General features: G+C 36.3%; 1 protein-coding gene across 1 annotated transcript in view; it reads right to left on the minus strand.

Annotated features, from left to right (window-relative positions):
* The window catches only part of LOC142350821 (succinate dehydrogenase [ubiquinone] flavoprotein subunit, mitochondrial-like), an 80,725-nt gene that overhangs the window by 38,205 nt on the left and 24,725 nt on the right, over positions 1 to 17,795 (minus strand). The window contains exons 4-7 of the mRNA XM_075402780.1: positions 15,658 to 15,888; positions 12,246 to 12,485; positions 8,559 to 8,758; positions 887 to 1,058 (exon numbers count right to left, since the gene is read on the minus strand). Of these exons, the coding sequence (XP_075258895.1) occupies positions 887 to 1,058; positions 8,559 to 8,758; positions 12,246 to 12,485; positions 15,658 to 15,888 (843 nt within the window). The remainder of the gene's footprint in view (positions 1 to 886; positions 1,059 to 8,558; positions 8,759 to 12,245; positions 12,486 to 15,657; positions 15,889 to 17,795) is intronic.

Here is a 17,795-nt window from a genome sequence, read left to right on the forward strand (position 1 = left end):
AGCAATTAGGACAACAAAAATCTACATTTCTCGCTGTTTCTCAAAAATGCAAAAAAACTTTCTCTCTTATTTTACCTATTGTTTAATTACTCTCTCATTTATTAAAAAAGACAAACAAACCCTCTTCAACCGGTCAAAAACAAAGCCATAATTCCTCTTCTAGTCGTAAAACAAGATCATATAATAACTCCTCTTACCCAGAGTCGTCAAAACCAAGACAAACGATGCTCTCAAACGAGCAATTGGCTTCAATAGTTGGGATGCTAGCATTAGGGATGCAGCCTCAATTTTTAACCAGCCTCAATTTTAGACTGGTCCAACAAAAAAAATCAAAAAATGACAAATGAAAAATTGCAACATTTTGGGCTCAAAAACTCCTAAAAATGACCTTTTAACCTTCAACTACGGTCTTTCCAGTACTTCCATAACACTAAGCACTTGAAGGACTACTAAACCGCTAAAGGGCAACCGCTCGCATAACTGCTAAGGGCCTCTGCTGAAACTTAATGCCCGCTATGCGCTACCTGTTTATCCCGTTTTTAAGGACGAAAAGTCAAATGGGTCAGACGAAACATCGGTCAAGCAAAAAATCGCATAGAAAAAGACCAACAGGACTAATATAATTTCTACAAACTACGTTTTAGAGCAATTAATAATAGCTCTGAGCGTAACAGCTATTTTAAAAACTGTTTTTAGATGGAGCACTTTAACATAAGAAAATTTTTCTAGCTTAGATAAGGACTTCACTAACATTACGAAATTGTCCGCCAAAAACTACGACTAGAAAGTTCATCAAAGAAGAGTATATTGAAACAGCGATCAAAATCATAGGATAAGCAGTGGGACTAATCGAAAACGAAAGAGGTGAATGAAAAAAAGTGGTGACCTGGTTTGCTGGTCTCTGAAATGAAGTGGGCACATGCTCTTCCGAACACGACCAGATCGAGGAGAGAGTTCGCACCCAATCTGTTTGCCCCGTGCACTGAGGCACAAGCAGCTTCACCCGCAGCATACAGACCCTCAATCACCACATCCGATCCATTCTTGTAATCGATCACCTGAAAAAATAAACCAATTAGTACATAAATCCGTTTATCAAGAAAATATGGACCACAGATATTTTTAAATTAAAGATTGCGAATCTTCGAAACACAAAAATTTACTCTAAAAAAATAGGAAAGATTTTAATAACAATAACATATCCACCAAATTGCCTAAAAAAAGAAGAGTTGAGCCCCTTGACGCACATCGGGATTGAAACAGAAAAAAAAGGAGATACAGATTGAGATAGTTTTTCCAAGTGTCAAAAAGTGTACTAATTTGGTGAGCAAATTTTTCAGTTAACTGAAGGCTATTAAGTTTAATACTGATGTAAGCTAGCAATCATTCGTATGAACTAGATAATCTAAGGTATTATGACTTCGTTACTCGGCTTTATCGGTTTTCCCGTTTCTTTTGGTTTAGCTCATTTGACCTTGACCGTAATCACCATATTGCAGAAATCAGTGAGTGAATGGCTTTTAAAACCATTCAGTTCAAACAGTGAGTGACGTAAGTCAGAAGTAAAATGTGAAAATCGTGAACACGATGTAAAAGGAAACACGTGAACGAAGGTTAAAGCAGATAAAACAAAAGAACGTCTAAATATTAGCAATTGAGAGGCCGAAGGCGGCTATTAAAAACGGAAATCGATCAAAATGAAAGCAGATTGAGTCATCACGTTTTTCAGGAAACGGGGGCTTTCAAAAGAAAACCAACTCCATTAGACCAAGTTGAGCACAATTTGATAAATTTATTATCAACTTTTTAACATTAAAGGACATCTATAAAATAATTGATAACCTAGATAGCGAAAAAACCTCCAGGTCTTGGGTATGCTAACAGTTGAGCTCTTAAAGCTGAAAAATATGCAATTGCAACGCACCCAAAAATCGTTTTCAACAAATGTATCCAAAATAATGTTTTCCCTACACTTCTCAAGTACGCATATGTAGCGCCCGTTAACAAACTATCGGCCAATATCTTTCAAACCGTCTTTTGCCTAAGTATTTGCAAGGCTCCCGGAGCAATGTCTGAAACAAATTATAGAAAAAACAATTTGGCAACCAAAAGAAAAAGTCATCATCAGTTGCAAAGCTCTACTTAACAGAACTAATAGAAAACAGAGAAGACAGTATTGATACAGCAGCTATTTGTCTTAGCTCTCGCACAAGCTTTAACTCCGTATCACATAATTATTTCTGAAAAAAGCAGTTTGCAATCAATTTTTCAGAATCAAGAAATGCACTTCTTGAGTTTTTTCTCAAAAACATAACGCAACCTGTAAAATAGGGTTAGAGTTTTTGGAAGAAATTGCAATTAACATGTTTGGACTGTGATCAGACTTGAAAATCCACTTTAAATAAAACATAACCGACTAAACGTCGGAAGAATTGCTCTTGAACGACTAGTGGGAGCTCTAATCAATTGCAGCCTGCTTCAGTCGGGGGGGGGGGGAGGGGGGCTTAAATGGGACTAAGAAGTTCTATAGTGGGCTTCAAATAACCACATTAGAGGTTAACATATACCACTATTAAGATTTAAAGTAAAAAATGACACCAGTTTCGGCGCACTTTTCATTTTACTTTTAGTATTAAATTGCCGCCAATTGAGTTCAGCTGCTTGAAATTTTGATTGAGAATTTTAGATCACTCGAAATGCAAAAAGTCAAGGGCTTAAAAGTCACTCGAAAAGTCAAAATTGTCAAGAGAAAATTTTACATTTAAAAAAAGACATACACGTTTACAATAATTGCTATGAACTACGTTCAAGAGCAATTAATCAGATGAAAAAATCAAGATCATTGTCAGAATGCGGCATGTGAACAAAAAAAAACAAAAAGCCCGCTGCATTCCGCATCCAGGGCCTCTAACGAACTAGGTATAGTCCATTCAGATGTCCTAGGACCCCTATCACCATTATCAATGGATGCCAGTAAGTACAATATGAGGTTTGTAGACAGTAATAGTCGCCTTATTAGCTTTTAATTCATGAACAACAGTTTTGGGGTACCGTGTCTACTAGTTAATGATGGGGCAAAAGAATAATTCAGCGGAGAGTTCAAGGTGGTTGGTTCAGTGGTAAACAGGAGCAGTCTGCAGCTGACGCCGGAGGAAAATGGGGAAATGGAAAGAGTCTGGGGAACAATTTGTGGCATGGCAAGGTGACAGATCTACGAGTCTGGGGTTGATAAATCGTATTGGCTCTACGTTATCATTCTGCTTACGGGAAAGTGTGTACTTTCAGCACAGCGTAAAACTCCATAGGGGTTATGTACAACAACAAACCAAATGTAAGTTTTCGGTAGTCTTTTTGATTGTCATGCCCTTAGTTTCATTTAGAAAAAAAACAGGTACATTTGACGGACAGAGTTTGTTGTGCTCATAGGAGCAAGACCTCTATAATTGGATTCAAGCAGGAAGACAGTTCGCTCAAGGCGATTAAAACTAGGGATTAAAACTAGGTTGAATGAGGACTGATTGCCTCTCAGCAAAGTATCAATGGGGACAATAATGGACAATAATGAAATATAGACAGTGACTCAATCAGGTATAAATTTTGGACTCAATCAGGCCTTATTGATGGCAACATGTCTTGACGCTGGCCACCCATCGCGTGTTAACGAAGCACTCTCGAAGAAATGGAGGTCTGCAATTGAGGCAGAATATAATTCTTTGTTGGAGAACAAAGTCTGGAAGTTACAACAATACCAGAAGTTGTAAAAGCGCTCAAGGGGATACCTCAATGCTGTTTTAGAGCAACTTGAGGGATTCAAAAAGGAGGATCCAAACGCGGATAAAGTCTATTGCAGACTACAGCGTAGTTTATACGGACTCAATCAGGCCGGAATTGCTATCTAGTACTTTCTTGTCTATTGCTTGAGATAGAATTCAAAGCATGCATCAATGACCAGTGTGTGTGAAAGATGATTCTTGGGAAAAACACTGAGTTTGTATGGTTTGAGAAAGAGAACGGTGAACAATTTCAGATAAGTAAGGTTTCAGAAGCACAATGGTTTCTAGGTCTCAAAGTTCAGGTAGGGCGGATGGGATAAGTTTGAGCCACGAAGAACACAATTATGCTCTTCTAAAAAAAGTTTTTGGTTGAGGATTGCTTAAATGGTAAAAGAACAAAAAAAGAGCAAAAATTTTCTCTTGTCGATTCATCTAGCACTAGCTCCAAATTGTACAATTAAAGGCTTACTAAAAGAGCTGTCTGGTTGCGGAGCGGCCACATTTGTTAAAACGGTTGACAACCAAGCTTGTATTGCGCTATGCAAACAATCAATGCATAAAAATAAGACCAAGCACTATGCTCTCAAGATACATTATCCACCAGACTTATACAACAAAGAGATTCAGCTTGGGCACCTGTCCACTGACAATATGTCAGCAAATAGCTGACTAAGGCTCTAGGAAAGATAAAAACAATTTGCGGAGGTAAAACAGTAAAAAAAAACCAGACCAAAAAAATTAGTCTTTTCATTGAAGGCTGAGATGTTAAATTTTGATTAGGAATCTATAAGTTATTGCTTGCCCTATTAGCTGCTCTCAAAAAAGCTTCATTTAGAGTGACACACACCCATTTGAACTTATCACTTTGAATTAAAGTAAATAAAAGTCAATTTCAAAGTGACGAAGTCATTTTTGAGAGTGAGGTAAGTCAAGTGTAACCAAAAATTTAATCACGCATATGAACAAAAAACTCGCTCCACTAAGAGCGAAACATGACGTCACATATGCACTTCAGTTGAAATTGCATGAACGAAAAGCAGATTTGAAGTGGTTGTGACGTCATATGGTCGTAACACAATTCGCGACGACGAAATAAAAAAACATTGCCGGAAGAATTCCGGAAGCGACTCGGAGCATCAAAAATTCACAAAAAACCATAATTGCAACTGAAGCCATTGCCTTTTGTAATAAACCATTTACTGATTAACTCCCCAGGTCTGATCTAAAAATTGGTGAAAATTAAACCACTATCACCAAGAGAAACAAAAAGCGGCAAAATTTTATATTATTGAAAACGTTTGGTAACGTTAAAAAAGCTCAAAAATAATTAGGATGCCCACAGTCCTGAAAGGCTGAAAAAACTGACAGGGCTATCAATTGCCTTCAAATAATTCATGATTCTAATCTCAAAGGTCACGAAAGCAAACGGCAGATAATAATCTTAGAAACTAAGTTAAATTTTTCAAAAAAGAAAGCTCAAATTTAAGAATTGGAAAATTACTTACAATTATATTTCTGATAACTGCAATTAAGGCAAAAACAACCAATCTTTTTTCCTCGATGTATATATTCCAGACAACATGATTTCATACTAATTCAAAAATTAAACTAACCAAAGAACTGACAAGCAACAGAATAATAATCAAAGGCAAACAAGTTTAAAAACAGCACCAAGGCCTGAAGAAAATTGCAATAAACAGCGATAAATAAAAAATTTTGGAGGAGGTTTTCTAGCAAAGTCTCAGGAATAATTTATGATGAAATGAATTGCAAACCAAAGAAATGACGAAAATCTACGAAAAAGCTGAAATCAGTCAATTTTTTATTAACTGAAAAAATCAATATAACCAGTATAAAAGTAGGTGTCAGGACAAATCTACAATGATGGGAACTAGAATGTGAGGAATAGAGACACAAGGTAAGGGACGTCGTAACGAAGACTAATTCTTGATTTTTTAAAGTTAAAAACCAAATTGAAAAAATAAAAAAAAACGAATAATTATATTTCATTGTTCAGCGTTCGAGACATAGAAAAGCCAACGAGTCAACCAAGATAAACATCCAACCTCCTAAATAAAACAAAAAAGAAAACCAGAAGTCCAGAAGTCAAACGTACAAAACATTTTGTAAAAAAAATTGGTCGAAAAATGTTTACGACTGCATCTACAAAATTAAAGTCTCTCATGTTGCACAAAAAGACTATTTCTAGTAATTAAAACAAATATACAGACAAAAAACAGGAAAAGTTGAAAAAAATACCAAAACCGGATTAGCATATGTAGAATTCTATAGATCCAAACTACGTCGAGGTAGAAAGAGGCCTTGAGTATACTAATTGTCAAAGGGAAGTTGCTATGTTAACTGATTTTTGACAAAAAAGACGGCTATAAGAACCGAAAATGCAGAAATTAATAGAAAAAAGCCGAAAGCAACTAAAAAAATGAAAAAATATTGAGTCAATTTTGAACTTGAACCGCATTTTCAGGCTCTGCAAAACACGGTGGTATCAATTTCACAAGTTTACATTTCAATATAGCATCAAAATTAAAGTCATGTCTACAAAAAAAACCAAATTACAAGCAAAAAAATAGGCCACTTAGAAGAAGAAACTGCTAAAAAACGGTTATCTATACGTGCCATTCTGTCAAAAAATACTTTTCAAAGTCAAAAAGTCATCCAATAAACGCAGCGCATGATCAAAAAACTTCTCTCGCTCAGAAAAAATTAGTTCACACAGCAATTTTACTCGCTTTCGCTTTTAGGTCAAAACATCGTCTGAACGAATAGTACTTCCGGTAAAAAAACTATAAGAAAACCAATACTCCTCTTCAAGTCGTAAAACCAAGAGAAGGCCAATAATAGCCCCAGCTATCGCTGTGCGGCTATTAATAAAGACATTTCTCATATTTCAACAGTTGTTATATTATAAAACATTTTATAGCAACAAAACTGTACTGACTTGGTATCTAAAAACAACATAAGCAAGAGGCTCTTTTGAAATCTTACTCGAGGCAGTAAAACGAAATATTAATGAAAACTTGCCTAAAATTCAGCAAAATAGTTCAAAAACCTGAAAATTCGTATTAATAAGCAGAAACATTCAAACAACTATCCGAATAAACCTAAACAATCAAACTTCTAAACAAAAAATAAGAACACAGCCGGCAGATTCCCGGAAAATAGCCGCCATTGCCGCGCTTTATGCACATCGTGATTGAAACAGAAAAAAAAAGAAGAGATAAATTGACAAAATTTTCTCTTTTTTCCAGTGTCAAAAAGTGTTCTAATTCAGCGCGCAGTTTCGTTTGGATTCTAAAACTATACTTAATTCAGCTTCTAAACTGAAAGCTAATAAGCTTAAAACCAATGTCAGCTAGCAAACACTATAATGAACTTCGATAACCGGAAATTTGAAATTCTCAGTGACTTAATAACCGGGCTTTATCTTGAGATTTTGCTCCGTCTCTTGATTTTGTTCATTTGACATAGACTGTATTCACCATCTTGCGTAATTCATCGGGTGAATTGATTTAAACATAGCCGGCAGATTGCCGGAATAGCTGCGAAATAGACTTGCGTGCCGTAAAATACAGATGGAAAAAGATACAGAAGTGAGTTGATAATAGTTGTCGCCGCCGCCTATAAAACTTACAAGTTTATTTCAAAGGAGGTTGTTTTTGGGTGCAAAAACATTTTCCCTGTCGCGTCTCGAACCGGCGCTCTCCGGATTAACAGCCAGTTGCCTTAACCACTCGGCTGTCGGAGCATACAATCTGTTTTCTTAAAATCAACTTTGTTTTAGGAACAGATTCTGTTTCTGAATAACCGCAATTTAGGTCACGCAGAAAGCGTGAAATCAAGCGCGAAAAAGCCATTTAAGCAGTGACGAGACAGAATGTTCTAGAAAAAATGTAAAACGAAAATGAAGCGTCAGACGACGAAACAAAAAAAAACCAAGAGCACCGCAATATAGCTACGCTCAGCTTACAGCTTCGCAGCTATAAAAACCATTCAGCTGAAACAGTGAGTGAGGTAAGTAAGAAGTGAAGCGTGAAATTCGTGACTTATGTAAAACGAAAGACGTGATCAAAATGTAAAGCGAATTAAAAAACAAAGCAGGCAAGTCCTGACGTATAATTCAAAGAATTTTCATTGACTAAACAAAAAACTAGACCTAGAACGAACTATGGGTGAATTGGGAAAACAAATTCTAAAAAAAATCAGATAAAAAAACAAAAATTCAATTTCAAAATGCCGCATGCGAACAACTAACGAGAAAGGGAAATTTGGTTCAAACCAAAAACTAGGCCTACAATAAACAATGAATGGATTGGGAAAAAAATCCGATCCGAAAAATCGAAAACAGTAAAATCAAAGTGCAATTGCCGCATGTTAGCAAAAGAAAACCACTAGCGAGAAAGCAAATTTTTGTTCAAACACCGTTTTCTTACTCTGCTTTAAAATTAGAGTGGAAAAATTTCACGCCGCAAAAACCACTCGCTTTTTCGCTCCACTTCCTGTTTCGGCGTGACCAAAATCACTACTCCAATTTGACTTCAAAAATCATGAAAATGTGTGAACAGATCTTAAAAAAAGACAGTGCCTCAATACAATTCAATTTCTTTGAATGGTAAAAAGGAGAGCTCCTAAATAATAGTCTTTGAGAGGCTTTTAATAAATGTTTTACTTCGCCAGTCTTTGGGGCTATAACCTTTTTAACATTATTAGACACTCCCTGCGGTTATCCTGTGAACCTGCTTAGGGGAATAAAGCCTTTTTACTAGCCTGTCCCTTGTAGTTAGTGGGGGTTCCTCCCATGTTGTAGTGTACAGTGGGCAACACGGGAATTGGTTCTCTGGTCACATCGACCCCTGCGAATATTCTGGCCGTTTCGCTGATTCCAGGCAGTCTCTTCTTCAGAATATCAGCTGGCAAGTGAGACAGTTGAAGGTAGATGTGGTCTCTGGAGGGACCCACTCCGCGTCCTATGCACAAAGAAACGTCAGTGCCATTCAGCCGAGGAAATTCACCAATATAGCAAACCCATATTGAACATTTCTAGCATCAAAAGAAAGTTTTCTAGCCAAAATGGGTAGAAAAATCAAAATTCGGTTTTAAAGTTTCATTTCTTTTCCGGTTTTTCTAAAATGCGCAAGCATTATTGACTACTTGGATGAACGACTGGAAATTATCTACATTATTTTTTAACAGAACAACTTTTATTATGGGTAACTTTGGCCCAAAGTCATGAAAAACTGAAATTGTGAGAAAAATTATAAAAAAAACACCCAAAATGTCAAATCAAGATATTTGAAAAGAGTTGATTTTTTCGATTTATAACATACCGGTGCCTGATCAACCTGCCCTATAGAAAAATGCAAATATTTCAAAAAAAGTGCATTCGGGGATGAATTTTCCCAAAAAGTTACGAAGTTTAAAAGATCGTGAAAGGTTTTGCACCCTGGGTCCTTAGTTAAGGAAAAGCTATCAAGCAAATCCTCCTACCCCTACATCTGGGAAACTTTTTCTGTTTACAGTATACGCGACCATTGGGATTGAAACAGAAAAAAAAAAAGATAAAATTTGACAATTTTTCTAAGTGTCAAATTTTTTGGTGTGCAATTCTGCATATTCGGTTAGATGTTAAAATTACACTTAATTCAGCTTGTAAACTGAACGATATTAAGCATAATAATACTGCCAGCTAGCAATCGCTTTAATGAACTTATATTACGTACTGCACCTATGACTCAATGCCGGGCTTTATATGCTTATCCTGTTTCTTTTGATTTTCTAATTTTGCTTTTGACTAAATTTTGACAAGAGGTTGTCTAATAAACAAAAATTTCATTTACTGAAAAGGCAACGTTAGAAAAACATAAAAAACGATTCGTCTCGAAAAACCGAGCACAAATTAAAAACTAAATTAAATTTAAATTTTAAAAAAGGTCAAAATCTAAGAAACTTATTAAAATTTATTAAAGTATCTAAACATAGCCGGCAGATTGCCGGAATAGCTGCGAAAAAATAGACCTGCGTGCCAAATAATAGCGATAGAAACAGATACAGATCTACATTGAAAAAAAAATCGACGCCGATCAAAAACTAGGCTAAAAAACATTCAGCGATAAATTAATAAAGCTCCTTAAAATTCATTCCACAGAAGCCTCTTATTAGGGACCTTTACTGCACATATCAGTTCCTTTGACCTTAAACAAAATCAAATTAAACTTAAGTTTTAAAGTGCAAAAGTCATTTTATTGAGTGAGGTAAGTCACGTATGATCAAAATCTAATCACGCAAATAACCTAAAAACTTTCGCTAAAGCGAGTGAGAAATGACGTCACGCGCGCAAATGCCGTTAGTGAGAGGAAGAAGTCATTCATAAAAATTGACCTTTTCAGCTTTGCTGTGTGAACAAATGTAAAACAAAAAAAGAGCGTCAGACGACGAAACAAAAAAAAACCAAGAGCACCGCAATATAGCTACGCTCAGCTTACAGCTTCGCAGCTATAAAAAGAGCTAAGTCTCAAAAAATGCTCTGAACATACTTTAAGACGCTGTTCCTCTTTATTCCATGAGCACCCATAAGACACAAAAACGCACAGAAAAACTTAAAACAATATAGAAAACATAGCCGGCAGATTGCCGGAATAGCTGCGAAAGAATAGACCTGCGTGCCATATAATAGAGATAGAAACAGATACAGATATAAATTGAAAAAAAAATCGACGCAAAAAACTAGGCTAAAAAACATTCAGCGATAAATTAATAAAGCTTGTTAAAATTCATTCCACAGAAGCCTCTTATTAGGGACCTTTACTGCACATAGGAGTTCCTTTGACCTTAAACAAATTCAAATTAAACTTAAGTTTTAAAATGCAAGTCATTATATTGAGTGAGGTAAGTCACGTATGATCAAAATCTAATCACGCAAATAACCTGAAATCTTTCGCAAAAGCGAGTGAGAGATGACGTCACGCGCGCAAATGCCGTTAGTGAGAGGAAGAAGTCATTCGGAAAATTTACTTTTTCAGCTTTGCGGTGAACAAATGTAAAACGAAAAAAAAAAAGATTTTTGTACAAAACATTTTTTAAGTCCGATTTATTTTGATGGAATTTCGTAGTTGAACATACTTCTGTTTCTTAAAGAGCGGCTACAGGGGCTATTATCAACACCAATAAGCATTAGAGGTGGTAACTAAGACTTATAGGAACGACGTTCAAATAGCGGTCATCTAAAATTGGGCTTTATGGGTTTATCCCGTTTCTATTTCTGACTTCAATTTTTTATACCGACTCTGTTCATTTTGAATTGCTTTGCTTAGCAATTGATGTTCAAATTCACTTTTAGCAGAATGAGAGAAGAGAGAAACTAGCCTAGAGAAGTCAAAAAGATTTCACGCAAAATGTCGAAAAAGCGGCAAAATGGTAAAGCGAAAAAAAGTTTGACGAAGTAAAAAAAAATACGAGCGCAATAATAGCCGGCTGAGAAGATGAGGGCGGCTATTAAAAACAAAATAATTGAGAATTGATTTATTTAATTTATACAAATATGCGCTATAAACTTTTATTTGTTCTTACAAATCCAACTTGCACCAATAACCCTACAACATACACTAATTAAACAATTGCACAAAAAACTTTCTGAAAGGCAGAAGAAACAGAGAAACTACGCAAAATCAGACATTGTTCAACTTTAGATTGTTTTCTTCAACTAAAACAAAGTTATTAACAAAATTGAAAGGCGACAAAACCCAAATTGAAAATTAATTTCAACCAATAGTATACCAAAGTGTCACTGTGTTATTAGTTGGTTTGAAAATTCTGCATACTCGGTTAGATTCTAACAGAACTCAGCTTCTAAACTAAACGCTTTCAGTATAAAACTAACGCCAGCTAGCAATCGCCTTTCTGAACTTTTGATCAACTCAAGCACTGACTTAATGACAGGGCTTTATCGGTTTATCCCGTTTCTTTTGATTTTGCTCTTTTGACTTTGACCATATTCACCGCATTGCACTATCCATTCAAAATCCATTCAGCTGAAACAGAGTGAGGTAAGTCAGAAGTCAAGCGTAAAAACCGTTTGGCTCAAAAAGTTAGAGTTAAAGCTGAAAAACCGCACGTGCTCAAAAAATATCGCTTGCTTAGCGAGAATTTGTTCACACACACTTTTCTCAGAATGTTGCATGAACAAAAACCACTATCTATTTCGCTCTGCTTTTGACTTTTATTCGGCAGACTGACCTAACGCTGTTTTCGCGTGCAGCATTTGACTTTGCATCCTGTGAAAAGAGAAGTCACTGATTTAAAAAAAATAGATCACCATAACTCCTCTTCGAGTCGTCTCCCTAAACAATAGCCGTTAGGAAGCTGACGATGGCTATTAATAATCCTAATCATATCAAAATTGGTGTGTAATTTCTTTGAGGGATGAAATGTAAATAGCCCTGAATTTCCTGCCCTCACCCTCCATAATTTCCAGAGTCATGGACCGACTCACGACATCTCTGGAAGCGAGGTCCTTAGCCGTGGGCGCATATCTCTCCATGAATCTCTCTCCCTCTGAGTTGAGCAGGTAACCCCCCTCACCCCTGCACCCCTCTGTGATTAGACAGCCGGCCCCGTAGATTCCAGTGGGGTGGAACTGAACAAACTCCATGTCCTGTTGAGGTCCCCCTGCTCTCGTGTACATTGCACAGCCATCCCCTGGAACAATCGGATTATTCAAATTAGATTGTCCTGTTTCTGAATAGAGTGCTTTGTAAGAAACATTAAAATAAAGCTAAAAGATCCATGAAGTTTCCCTTATCAATTTTCCATCTACCAAAAGTCCTACATTATAATTCACACTGATTCTATGACAATTCAGAAAGAAATGGAAAGATCTGCACAGCCTGTAATATTTACACGTAGTCGACAGATTGCCAGAAAACGCCGCTGTTGATTCCGATAACCCCAATTGAGATTGAAAGAAAAAAAATGGAAAAACTGGTTGATGTAAGTAAACTTTTTTTAAGTGCGAACTATTTTGATTTCATTTTGTTGTAAGAAAAACTCCTGTTACTTAACCAGAGGACACAGGGGCTAGTATTAAAGCATTAGAGATGGCAACTGTAACTTATAAGAACAAACGTCAAGTAGAGGGCATCTAAAATTGGGCTTTATGGGTTTATGCCGTTTCTATTTTTGATTTCGTTTTTTAAAACTACGTCCAAGTTAGATTTCTTCGCTGAGCAGCAGTTGTTTAAAAGAAATTTGGGCAGAATGAGCAAAAAACGAAACTAACCGGAAGAAGTCGAAGATTTCACGCAAAATGTCGAAAAAGCGATAAAATGAGGTAAAGCAAAAAGTTTTATTCGACGAGGTAAAAAAAAACAGCAGGACAAGTCCTGAATAACAATCCAAAGAATTGAATTAATTAATGCCCTTACATTCAGTATTTTATAGCAACATCACTCAAAGAGTCAACAAAGCCCTGACCCTATATGCTTAAAAATGAACAAAAAAAAAACAAACAGCCGGCAGATTGCCTGAAAATAGCCGCCGTTGACACGCCTGATGCACATTGGGATTTAAACAGAATATCATTTGACCGCATTTTTGCGGGTTTTTTACTGTCAAAGAGTGTTCTAATTTAGCGTACAGTTTCAGTTAGATTCTAAAATTATAATTAATTCTGATAGATAAATAGCCTAATACCAATGTCAGCTAGCAAATACTATTGAATTTTGATCACCTAATTCAAAATGACTTAATGACCAGGCTTTATGGGTTGATCCCGTCTCCTTTGATTTTGCCATTTTGACAGTAATCACCACATTGCGTAATTCAATGCGTGACAGAATTTAAAATCCATTCAGTAGAAATTGTGAGTGAAGTAAGTCAAAGTTAAACCTGAATCGAGCGACTAAATTATAGCCGCTTAGAGGCTGACGACGGCTATTAAAGAACAAATAAGCCCTATTCTGCCCAAAAATAATTTTTGAAGTCATTCACTGAACGCAGCGCATGATCGAAAAAACTTCTATTGGTCAGACATAACTAGCACACGGCAATTTTACTCACTTTTGCTTTTTTGGAGAATGGGGTGATAGGCGAAAACTCGATGAAGCGTAATCAATTTTTGTAGCCATTGGGCTAAAATTTTCAACCAACTTTTTCTCGAAATTAGGTGAAAACCAATTAAAACATTTAACGACTACTTCAATATCCACTCGACCCTAAAAAGTACTCAAGTATCACAAACAATTGTCTTATGAAAATTTGTCGATTGAATTCATGTAAAATGTAGTAGTTTCAACGTTCTACGTCTTTGTTAAACCTTTCGGTAAAATAAGAGAAGAGGGTTTTGTTACAAGTTACAGCAAAGAGAGTGAAGAATTTAAATTTTCTAATAAAACAAGATATGTTTTTAAAAGCTAATAGCTAGGTGCCGCAAGTATCTTCGAGAAACATGTTAGATAAAAATTCAACATAAAGAAAAACCGTTTTTCTGTCTTTTTGTGAGCTATTATCATGTTTAGAATATAAAGGGGGAACACTTGAGTTAGTTCCTTGTAGAGTCAAGTAGATTTTGAAATACCGTCTTTAATTGTTTTAATTGGTTTTCGCCTAATTTCAACAACAAATTAGTTGATCCCGTCTCTTTTGATTTTGCCATTTTGACAGTAATCACCACATTGCGTAATTCAAGGCATGACAGAATTTAAAATCCATTCAGTAGAAATAGTGAGTGAAGTAAGTCAAAGTTAAACCTGAATCGAGCGACTAAATTATAGCCGCTTAGAGGCTGACGACGGCTATTAAAGAACAAATAAGCCCTATTCTGCCCAAAAATAATTTTTGAAGTCATTCACTGAACGCAGTGCATGATCGAAAAAACTTCTATTGGTCAGACATAACTAGCTCAAGGCAATTTTACTCACTTTTGCTTTTAATGCTTTTACGGAGAATGGGGTGATAGGCGAAAGCTCGATGAAGCGTAATCAATTTTTGTAGCCATTGGGCTAAAATTTTCAACCAACTTTTTCTCGAAATTAAGTGAAAACCAATTAAAACATTTAACGACTACTTCAATATCCACTCGACCCTATAAAGTACTCAAGCATCACAAACAATTGTCTTATGAAAATGTGTCGATTAATTTCATGTAAAATGTAGTAGTTTCAACGTTCTACGTCTTTGTTAAACCTTTCGGTAAAATAAGAGAAGAGTGTTTTGTTACAAGTTACAGCAAAAAGAGTGAAGAAATTAAATTTTCTTTTACAACAAGATATGTTTTTAAAAGCTAATAGCTAGGTGCCGCAAGTATCTTCGAGAAACATGTTAGATAAAAATTCAACATAAAGAAAAACCGTTTTTCTGTCTTTTTGTGAGCTATTATCATGTTTAGAATATAAAGGGGAACACTTGAGTTAGTTCCTTGTAGAGTCAAGTAGATTTTGAAATACCGTCTTTAATTGTTTTAATTGGTTTTCGCCTAATTTCAACAACAAATTAGTTGAACATTTTCGCTTAATATCTACCAAAATTAGCTTCGCCTAATCGGGCTTTCGCCTTTTCGGTCAAAACCCCGCTTTTCGGTCAAAACGCCTTTTGAACGAATAGTACTTCCGGTTAAAGTAAACCTCCTGAAAACCAATTCTCCTCTTCCAGTCGTAAAAAGACAGCGCCCCAATACAATTCAAACTCTTTGAATCTAAAATAAATTAGGAGCTCAATAATAGCCGGCTGAGAAGATGAGGGCGGCTATTTGCAACAATTTTTTTGACATGTGATATTCTTTTTTCAAGCAAATCCTCCGAAAAATATGGGTTGCAAAATCAGATCCTGCCGCTAAGTGAGGGCTGTTAAGTTTGGACCGCTGAATCATACATACCAGTGCATGTGTGAGCTGATGTGCATGAGAAGTAAGCCCTGCCGTATCCCCCTGTGGCGAGGACAGTATTCTTGGCCTTGAATCTGTGGATGGATCCATCTTCCAGACAGAGGGCCACTATTCCCTTACAGACTCCATCTTCAATGATGAGATCAAGAGCAAAGTACTCAATGAAATAGTTGCAGTCATATCTCAAAGATTGTCCATACAATGTGTGTAACATGCTGTGACCTAACAACATAAAACAACACCACTATTCAATACCGAACAGTTTTTAATTTACAATTTAACAATTTCTTAGCATTAATTACTTAGCTAACGCTTTACGAAAATTTCGAAGAATGAGCACGTGAGATCTGGAAAAAGGCGAAAAAGCGTGACGAACTGCACAAATTGAGCTTAAAAAGACTATCACCTCGAATTTAGGCCTTCCCAGCAATATTAGCACACCAAGCACTTGACAGACTGCTAAAGCCAGCCTAATGAAAATTAATTCCTGCATATTGGGCTTTCTCTGTTTGCCCCAATACAAAGTGAATACATATTACTCAAAATGAATAAAAAAACAAACACTGAACTACCCGAGTATTTACAGACTAGTGTAAACGTACAGGGAGTGTATTTTATAGGTATTATGTTAGATAAGTAGTTGTCACAATATTACAAAATTAATTATTTAAGAGATAATGCACGTTTCCAATCATTAAGTATAGAGAGAAATTACACTGACATTAATTACAAATGGGAACAGAAAAAGAGAAGAGAGACCACCAGAATCACTCGATTTTTTCGATTGTAAAAACCAAGAGAAGGCCCACAACAGTTCCGCTCAGATATCGCTGTCGCAGCTGATAAACGTAACCGACTAACGTCGTGCGAAATGCTCTCAAACGACCGGAGAGCGGTTGACTTTGGCAATACCTAATTCGGGCTTAGAGATGCTAAGCGCTGGACGCGAGAGGGGTCCGTTCGCAGGATGGTGGACATGGGCGTGCTGGAGGGGGGGGGGGGTATGGGGCGGCTGACTGTGGGATGGGGTCAAACCTTTACTTTAAGATTACGGACCGCCCTTCAACACGAAATTGCTTCCTCAGAGGTTTTTGTGAACCGAATTCATTCTTAGAGACTGGAAAGCTGTAAGGCTGTAAGAGAACTTAATGCCCTCCTGTTTATACCGTTTTTGGGGACGAAAATTCAAATGAGTCAGACGACAAATCGGTCAACCGAAAAATTGCATCATAAAAGCCACAGGACAAATATAATTGCTACAAACTTCGTTTGAGAGCAATCAAAATATATATTAAAAAATTGAAACCTTTCCTTGCTGTATAAGCTATGATCGCCTTAAAAAGCGATTTTGTGAGAGGGAAGATCAACCATTGTGAACATGAAATTACGAAAAATTAAAACTCCAAATTTTGGAGAGCTCACATTTTTGCTCTAACAACCAAACTGTTGGAGACCTTTTTTGCTCTAAAAGTAACATTTTTAATGAGACCAAATTTTGGCCCTCAAAAGCTCTGTTTTGAGAGATTTCGCAGTAAAGAGGAAAATTGCTACTTGGGTGATTTGGCGACTTTAATTAGCGACATATTTTTATTCTACTGGCCAATGCCCCGATCAAAACATTTGTCATCCTGACTCTAGGATTTTTGAAAATTAAACTTTGCAACTTTGTTGCAAAAGTAAAACATAACCGGCAGATGGCCGCAAAATAGCCGCCATGGACGCGCTTTACGCACATCGGGATTAAAACAGAAAAACAATGACTTAATGACCGCGCTTTATCCCGTCTCTTTTGATTTTGCTCTTTAGAATTTGACCGTATTCACTACATCATTTATTTCAATGCGTGAAAGAAATTAAAACCAATATAGCTGAAATAGTGAGTGAAGTCAAAATTCAAACGTGAAAATTGCGACTGATGTAAAACGAAAAACGGGATCAAAAGGTAAAAGAAAATTAAAAATATAGCAGGACAAGTCCTAGAAAGGACTCTGAGTGAATTGAGAAAACCATTTCAAAAAAAAATCAGAAAAAAAACAAAACCAATGTCAAACTGCCGCATGTGAACAAAAAACCACCAGCAAGAAAAGGAAATTTGGTTCAAACAAAAAACTAGGCCTAGAATGAACTAT

This window comes from Convolutriloba macropyga, chromosome 12 (assembly GCF_964194025.1).
Source record: "Convolutriloba macropyga chromosome 12, txConMacr16.3, whole genome shotgun sequence".
Lineage (NCBI taxonomy): Eukaryota > Metazoa > Xenacoelomorpha > Acoela > Convolutidae > Convolutriloba > Convolutriloba macropyga.